At 60.3% G+C, this 8,662-nt stretch overlaps 1 protein-coding gene across 1 annotated transcript; it reads left to right on the top strand.

The window, feature by feature from the left end:
* Positions 1 to 907: 907 nt before the first annotated feature.
* Positions 908 to 7,993, top strand: TBX10 (T-box 10). The gene is made up of 8 exons (XM_014538111.1): positions 908 to 1,045; positions 4,319 to 4,586; positions 4,675 to 4,776; positions 5,164 to 5,335; positions 5,771 to 5,926; positions 6,214 to 6,281; positions 6,477 to 6,571; positions 6,984 to 7,993. Exons 1-8 carry the CDS (start codon positions 1,039 to 1,041, stop codon positions 7,271 to 7,273), a joined length of 1,158 nt encoding a protein of 385 aa, XP_014393597.1. The 5' UTR covers positions 908 to 1,038; the 3' UTR covers positions 7,274 to 7,993.
* Positions 7,994 to 8,662: the final 669 nt, after the last annotated feature.

Here is an 8,662-nt window from a genome sequence, read left to right as displayed (position 1 = left end):
GGGGGCCACACCCTCTGCCTTCCTGGCCAGTGGTTGTGTGTCCCCTGAATGCCCAGCACAGGGCCAGCAGGGGGCAGCCTGGAGACGGTACCTGGTCTGGCTGGAGAGAATAGACAGACCCGTGGGCAGCGCAGACACCAACCCCGCGGCCTTGCCCTGGGCCAGCCTCCCATCCTCAGCCAGGGTGGGGCCGGCTTACCGCCATCCCAGGCAGAAGAGATTATGCACCTAGTTCAGTTGGGGAAACCGAGGCACAGGGATTGTCAGGGACCTGCCAGTGTAGCACAGCTCATTGGGCCAAACCATGGGGAGCACAGGCTCCCTCCCGCCCAGGCGGGGCTGTCTCTGCAGCGCTTGCTCCTGCCGCCCCCTGGGTTTCCTGCTCCAGCTGCCCCTGACTCCACCCCAGCAGCCCCAGGTCAGGGGTCTGGGTCCTGGTGAGAGGCCCCTGCCCCTGCCATGCAGCCCCTGCTGCTACTGCCACTGCCCTGGCCTCCAATCTCCCCGAGGCCCCATCGGCCCCAGCCCCTCCAGTCAGTCAGGCCTGGGCCTCTGTGGACCACCCAGCTCGTCCTCAAGATAGGCCCCCACCCTGTGCCTGGGCCATTGATCAGGAATGGCTGGGGGCTCCCAGCCGGGGAAGGGAGGGAGCCAGGAGGGGGACCGGTAGGGGGAGAGGGAGGCTTTGCCACGTCAGAGCCTCCCCACCTGCCCTCCTCCCACATGCGCCGCCCAGGGCAGGACCAGCCTGGCAGTGGCCTGAGACAGAGCAGCGTGAGGTGGCGTGGAGAAAGGGGCCTGCACAGCCCACCGCCGGGTCCCACCTGCAGAGACCAGGTGTAAAACCAAGACCGGGCGACCGAGGAGGGAAGGACAGTCCTGCCAGGAGACCGAGGACGGAGTGAGCACCTGAGAGCCGGGCTGTGCGCCGAATGAGCCAGGAGACCAGGAGTGGCTGACCACCCCCGCCCCACCCCGCCCCCCGGCCGGCAGTGCCCAGACTGAGCAGGGCTGCTCCTGGACATCCGGGCCGTCCGCATGGCAGGTACAGTGTGGGCACCCCAGGCCGCCCCGGGGTGGGTTCAGGCTCCGGAGTGAGTGGGGCAGAGCAGGGAAACCCCACTGGACCCAGGCCCGGGCAAGAGGGAGAGGCAGGGGCACCCAGGCTGTCAGGGCAGGGCTGGTGGACTCCCAGACATCCAGGTGCAGTTATGGGGTGCCGACAGGCAGGGGACAGAGTTGCTTCTGGGAGGTGAACACCTTATCAGGCATGGGTGACCTTGGGCCTGTCCCCTCCCCTCTCTGGGCCTCACCCCCTGAGCATCAAGGTGAGGGCTAGACAAGAAGCACCTAACTTCCTCCCTAGACGGACTCGATGCCTGTGGGAAATGGGCATCTCCGACCTGAGCGGTGCTGGTTTTAGGGGAACTGGGCCGAGGACAGGCCCCTCCCGGTTTCTGAGGGCACTGAAGGGCAGGGCATTGGCTGGGATGGGCAGGGGGCTCAGGGAAGACTTGGGAGCCAGTGACCAGCTGGGAAGCCCCTGGGCCCAGCAAAGCCATGAGTTTCTACCCTTGGGACCCACCACCGTGGACGCTGGGGGCTGGCATCATACCTGGATGTCATTCCTGCAGCTGCCCACCTAACGGCCTGGTCCCAGATGGTGGGGGCCATCTGTCTATCCACCTGTCACGCCCACTGGGGTAGGCAGACCGGACATCCCACCCCACCCACCCCCAGCCCCCAGGAACACCGGGGGCTTTAGCAAGATGCCCCTTCTCCAATGTGGTCCCGGGCCCCCACTCTTACCAGGTGCCGCCTCAGTGCCAGCTCTGGCCAGTTTGGCTCTTTAGACGCTCCCTCCACCCACCTATCTGTCTGTCTGTCCATCCATCTGACACCGAGATTCTACCTCTGCCCAGGGGGTCCCATGGTGTTACCAGATCCCCGGCCCCTCCTGGGGCTGCTAGTAACTAATCACTTGTGTTTCAGGATTTTTTTTTCTATTTTAAAATGTTTAATTGTGTAAAATGTACATAACATTAAAATTACCATTTAAAAATGCACAGTTTAGGGGCATGACGCACATTCACGCTGCTGTGCCGCCGTCACCACCATCAGCTCCAGGACGCTTTGCATCTCGTAACACTGAAACGCTGTCCCCTTTAAACACGAACTTCCCCTCCCCTCCCCAGCTCCTGGCACCCACCGTCCTACTTTCTGTTTACGGATTTGACAGCTCTAGGGACTTCCTGTAAGTGGAATCGTACAGTATTTGTCCTTCTGTTTGGCTTATTTCACTCAGCATATGTCCTCAATTTCCTTCATTTTTAAAATATCTATCTATATATATATTTATTTCAGAGAGGATGGGAGAGAGAGAGAAAGAGATAGAAACATCAGTGATGAGAGAGAATCATCAATCAGCTGCCTCCCGCACACCCCACACTGGGGATCGGGCCTGCAACCCAGGCATATACTCTGCCTGGGAATCAAACCGTGACCTCCTGGTTCATAGGTCCACCCTCAACCACTGCGCCACGCCGGCCGGGCAGAATTTCCGTCTTTTTAGGGCTGAAGAATAGTGAGTAATGTCTGGATAGACCACATTTTGCTTATCCATTCATGGGCACTTGGGTTGCTTCCACCACTCCTATTGTGAACAATGCTGCCGCGAGCACTGATGTACAGATAAGTGTTCGGGTCGCTGCTCAGTTCTGTTGGGTATTTGCCTAGGAGTAAGGTTGTTGCATAGTGTGGTAACCCCAAGTTTAGTTTTTGGGGAACCACCATTCTGTTCCCACAGCGACTGCACCGTTTTACAGGCCCCCCAGCAGTGCACAGGGTTCCAATTGCTCCACATCCTCACCAATGCATCATTTTCTGTGTTGTTATTGTTTTGATAATCACCATCCTCGTGGGTGTAAAGTAGTATCTCATTGTAGTTAGGATTGTTTTTTTTTTTTAACCAGAAGGGTGGAGAGGGACAAAGTGTGGGGCGCCGCTACAGTGTTTGGACAGGTTCAAGCCTCGGACTGAGGAGAGGGCCACGTGCAAGTCCCAGCTTGGAGGGCAGAGCCTTCCCAGCACAATTATAGCGAACAGCTATGGTTGTGAGCTTGAACCTATGGTCCAAACACATGGCCCCACGTGCCTGAGTGATAGAGTTCAGGTGCATGTAGTTGAGTAGGATCGAAACCCACGGGAATGTTGTAAACATCTTGATCACGCCCTTACTGTGCCTCGCGGCATCTGCTATAAAATAAAGACACGGCTTGTGGGCGCGGGCGCTGTCTCTCCATCAGAGGGGCAGCGTCCCACCGAGACCCAGCTTTCATTCTCCTGTCTGTCTTTTCTAAGCCTTTCATCGCCCCCACTCAGGGTCACTGAGCCGGGCTGAGCTGGCATGAGTATGCCATGGCCGTGCCGGCTCCCCACAACAAAGCTTTTGGCCAAGGCTTGTGCCAGGATGGCAGATCAAAAGGCAGGATCTTGAGAAAATAGTGAGGAGGCCAGAGCAGAAAGCTGGCTCCCGGAGGCAGGATTCGGGCGGGTTTTCCAGGTCAGAGACGGTAAGAGCAATTCGTGGTCACGTGGGGGATCTCCTCTCAGCGCAGCTCTTCTTCGGGGGACAAGGCAGTGGGGTCTCCACGGAGCTGAGACAGACCCCACCCCAAGCACCCCAATCTCAGGCGTCCCATTATCTATATTATGTGTCATTTGTGAAGGGCTTACTGTGTGTCCGGCCCTGCAGGTGTCCTCACAGATCCTCACATCAGCCCTAGGAAGCAGGTCCTACGAAGCCCTGGTGATGGATGTGGAAACTGAGGCTCAGAGAAGTGAAACCATTTGCTCACGGCCACCTGTCAGCTCCGAGATGCCCTGGGGAGCCAGCCAGGACTGGTCTCCGGCCTCCGGGAGCTTTTTGTTTATTTATTTAATTTAATTTTCTTTATCGATTAAGCTATTATATACTAGTATGTGTCCTTATCCCCCCCCCTTCTCCCCAGCTCATGCCCTCACCCCCCTGGTATCTGTGTCCATTGGTTAGGCTTATATGCATGCATACAAGTCCTTTGGTTGATCTCTCCCCCTTACCCCTACCCTCCCTACCTTCCCTCTGAGGTTTGATAAGTGAGTGGGGCAGAGCACTCACTTACGAGGTGATGCTGAGTCACGTTAACTGTGGGAACACACAGACCTGGCAGTCAGGGAGGACTTCCTGGAGAAAGAGGCACCTAGATGCAGCCTGGAGGCTGAGGGCTAGCTGGGTGGAGTGGGGGCGAGCAGGGCCCATGCTTCTGTCCTCTCTCCCCAGCCTTCCTCTCCGCAGGCCTTGGGGTACTTGCAGCCTCCGAGACCTACCCCCTGCCCATGAGCAGCTCCAGCTGGGAGCCCCGGCTGGTTTCTCCGTTCCCATCAGGCCTTTCCACCGGCTCCACAGGGGCCCAAGCCATGGGTGAGCCCACCGGGCAGGGCCCCAAGAACCCGCACGTGTCCAGCGTGACGGTCCAGCTGGAGATGAAGGCTCTGTGGGAGGAGTTCAACCAGCTGGGCACAGAGATGATCGTCACCAAGGCAGGCAGGTGTGAGGGGCAGGGGCGGGTGAGCGTGTGGGTGCGGCCGGGCCAGGCTGGGGCCGCACTCAGGCTGCTGGGCACCTCCCTCCGGCAGGAGGATGTTCCCCACCTTCCAGGTGAAGATCCTGGGCATGGACTCGCTGGCTGACTACGCCCTGCTCATGGACTTCGTGCCCCTGGATGACAAGAGATACAGGTGTGGGGGCCACCGGGTGGCTCAGTCCTCCGGTGCTGAGATGGGGAGTCGGCCCCTCGCTGCACTCCAGGGAGGCAGGGGCTAATGAAGCAGCATCAGGGAGGCCTATCCTGGGGCAAGAGTGGGGAGTCTGGTGGCATGGGCATTAGCCCAGGCAGCTGACAGTGGGCAGTGGGCAGCCTGGACAGGCAGAGTGGGCTAACCCAGGACAGCGGGTGGAACCACAGGACCCTCTCAGAGCCTCTGGTTCCTCGTGTGCAAGATGGGGATGGTGCATGGGCGCTCACAGCCCCTTTGCCCCGCCAGACTTGGCTCCAGGCAGGGGCAGCAGGTGAGGGTGCTGTGTGATGCAGACGGGCACCCTCACCCCCTCGCTCTGCTCCCCAGGTACGCCTTCCACAGCTCGGCCTGGCTGGTGGCCGGCAAGGCGGACCCGGCCACGCCCGGCCGTGTGCACTTCCACCCCGACTCACCGGCCAAGGGCGCGCAGTGGATGCGCCAGATCGTGTCCTTTGACAAGCTCAAGCTGACCAACAACCTGCTGGACGACAACGGCCACGTGAGGCCCCGGCCACGGGGGAGGGCCCGGCCTAGTCAGGGGCCTGATGGTGACAAAGTCGGGAGCCAGGCCTGGCTGGGCCTTTGGTGCCAATGGCCTTGCTGCCCAGCATCCCCACCCACTGCTGCTGGCCACCGCTGGGGCGCCGAGCTCACGTGGCCGCGGTTGGGCCGCAGAGGGGACTGTGCAGGCAGGGGGGGAAGTGGGCTGAGGGAGTGGGAATGTTCCAGCAAACACTGTCCTTCTCGTGGGCAGTGTATGGACCGCCCACACGGAGCAGGCCCATTGTGGGTCACACAGGACAGTTGACACTCTCAATCAGACAGAGACCCTGCCCCACAGGGCTCCCTCCTGGGGGCGGGGCCAATGGTGAGCATTCCCTGCCCGGGGACAGCACTGCAGCCTCAGTGCCAGCTTGCTGCTGTCCCCCCACAGATCATTCTCAACTCCATGCACCGGTACCAGCCCCGCTTCCACGTGGTCTTCGTGGACCCACGCAAGGACAGCGAGCGCTATGCCCAGGAGAACTTCAAGTCCTTTGTGTTCACGGAGACCCAGTTCACGGCCGTGACGGCGTATCAGAACCACCGGGTGGGTTGGGCCACAGCTCATGGGGCACCTGCCAGCCCATTTCATAGGGATGGAGACTGAGGCTCAAGTCTTAGCCGCCCCATGCACACAGACCCCAGCCCTTCTCTCCTTCCCCGGGACTCAGTGAGCATCTGCCCAGTCATTCCCCTCCCTTCACACCCGCGGTGGTTCCGGGTCCCAGGGCCTCCTGACTGGGGGGTCCAGGGAGGTAAGGATGGGTGAGCCTGGGGCCCCACAGCCTTTCCCCAGTTCGGGGCTGACCCATAACTTCACTCTCTTCTCTGCAGATCACGCAGCTGAAAATCGCCAGCAACCCTTTCGCCAAGGGCTTTAGAGAGAGTGACCCGGACTCCTGGTACTGACTCCTGTCAGGCTTCCCGCTGCCCTGGCCCAGCCCCTCAGCCCCAGCCCCAGGCATCTGCTAGGGCTGGGCTCCTTAGAAGGGCCACACCCATTGACTGGTCCTGGGGTCTCATGGGCTGACTGAACCAGATCCTTGGCGTGGTTCTTCACCTTGACCCCTGCCCCCTCCCTGCCTGTCCATCTCCAGGACTGCATCTGCACAGCCCCTGCCCAGCGTCCCCGCCCGGAGTCGCAGCAGCCTCGGGCCCTGCCTGCTGAGGGGCTCCGCAGAGCAGGAGAAAGGTTAGTCCCCAGGGGGACCAGAGCCCACACGGTGGGTGAGCAGCCAGGGGGCAGCACCACAGGGCTTCCAAGAGGCTCCAGCTCACTCAGCAGTCCACTGGGCACCTGTGTGGACAGGAGGGGAAGCAGATTTCTCAGGCAATTTGGGGCCCAGGGCAGAGAGAACAGGGTAGGAACACGGTTCTGAGAGGGAAGGGGGGGCGGGGGCTCGAACAGGTGAACTTCCTGGAGGAGGTGGTTCCCAAGCTGGGCCTTGAAGGACTGGGAAGGAGAAAGTGAGAAAGAAATCCCAGGCAGAGGTAAGAGCAGGAGCAAAGGCTGAGGTGGGCAACCTGGGATGGAAGAAGCAGAGAAGGGCAGGTGTGGCTGTGCGGGGAGGTCTGGGGTTCGCTCAGACCACTTCCTCCCTCAGATCCCAACAAAGCTCCAGCTTCCACCTCCAGGAGCCCTGCTCGGCTCCACCACCAGCTGCTGGCCAGCCCTGAGGCTCTGCTGGCCCCCGCCACCTACCGGGCCCTGGCCTATCAGGACCTGTACCCTGGAGCCTCAAGCTCTCTTGGAATCCCAAGGGCCCGGCCGACGCCGTATCCCCTCCCCAATATCCAGGCTGACAGGGATCAGGGGGGCCTGCCGCTCCCGGCTGGGATGGGGCTCCTGGCCCCCACTGCAACGTGCCTGAGGCCTCACCAGGACGCTCAGTGATGAGGGGTGCCCTGTGGACACAGTCCTCTTACCCCGGACCCCACGCCCTCCAGCCTCACCTCTGCAGAGACCCCGCCTTCCCAAGGAGAGCAGTGAACACAGAAGCCCAGAGCGGGAGGCTACCTGCCCACAATCTCAGCAAGGCTGGGGTGGGGCCAGGCTAGGACCAGGCCTCCCACCTCCCGACCTGTCCCCTTCTGCCTTGGGGGTGACTCCTCCAGACCCTGCTCCCCCTCTTCCTTACCCCAAACATTAAACCATTTGGCATGGGTGGTCAGAGCGCTTCTGTCCTCAGGGCTGAGGGTGGAGGGCCTCAGGGACACTCCAATGCTGCAGACACCCCAAAGCTCTCCCAGTGCCACCGGCATCCCTGGAAGCACAGTGATGGTCAAGGTGGTGACACCGGCGAGGGGCAGGGCTGGGTGGGAGGCGGAGTTCCTGCTCCCCATCTGTGTGCCCGGATGAGGACTGAACTGCAGCTCAGAGAGGTACTTGCTCAAGTCAAGGTTTGATGACACCTGCCACTCAACGTCTAAGTGCTGTGCATAGGTTGGGGTCGTCTGGCCGAGGGTTACAGAACCACCATAGGCAATGGCCACGCGGGCCACGATCGGGTCGGGGAGGGACTTGAGAATCTGATCGAGACTTGACACGGGAGAGCTTCTAGAGCAGTGGTTCTCAACCTTCCTAATGCCGCGACCCTTTCATACAGTTCCTCATGTTGTGGGGACCCCCAACCATAAAATTATTTTCGTTGCTACTTCATAACTGTAATTTTGCTACTGTTATGAATCGTAATGTAAATATCTGATATGCAGGATGTATTTTCATTGTTACAAATTGAACATAATTAAAGCACAGTGATTAATCACAAAAACAATATGTAATTATATATGTGTTTTCCGATGGTCTTAGGCAACCCCTGTGAAAGGGTCGTTGGACCCCCAAAGGGGTCGTGACCCACAGGTTGACGACCCACAGGTTGAGAACCGCTGTTCTAGAGAAAGCGACATTTAAACCTAAAGGAGTAGAAAGGAGAGGGAGAGGGGACACAGCTCCGGGAAAGGCCAGGCGGGAGTGGGTCCCAGGAGCGCGAGGTCGCGGCGCGGCCCCTGATATCTAGGGGGCGCCCCATGAACCCCCTAAACGCCGACTCCGCCCATCTTGGAGCAGTTCCTGTGAGGTCCTTGGAGAGAAACGGACACACACGGGCGCAGAGGGACGGGAGCCGGCGGGGCCTCCGCAGCAAGACACCCCGATTCCTGAGCTCCGCGTCGGAAGGGCTGAGTTCGCCCCCGGGCCGAGCACGACCGAAGGTCGAGGACACACAAGCCTGACCGCCCATCCCAGCTCCGGCCCGCCCAGGCCGTCCTCTGCTGGCTGCCAGGA

Source organism: Myotis brandtii, unplaced genomic scaffold (genome assembly GCF_000412655.1).
Source record: "Myotis brandtii unplaced genomic scaffold, ASM41265v1 scaffold187, whole genome shotgun sequence".
Classification (NCBI taxonomy): domain Eukaryota; kingdom Metazoa; phylum Chordata; class Mammalia; order Chiroptera; family Vespertilionidae; genus Myotis; species Myotis brandtii.
Note: the sequence above shows the minus strand (reverse complement) of the source record. Positions and strands in the feature narration are given on the sequence as shown.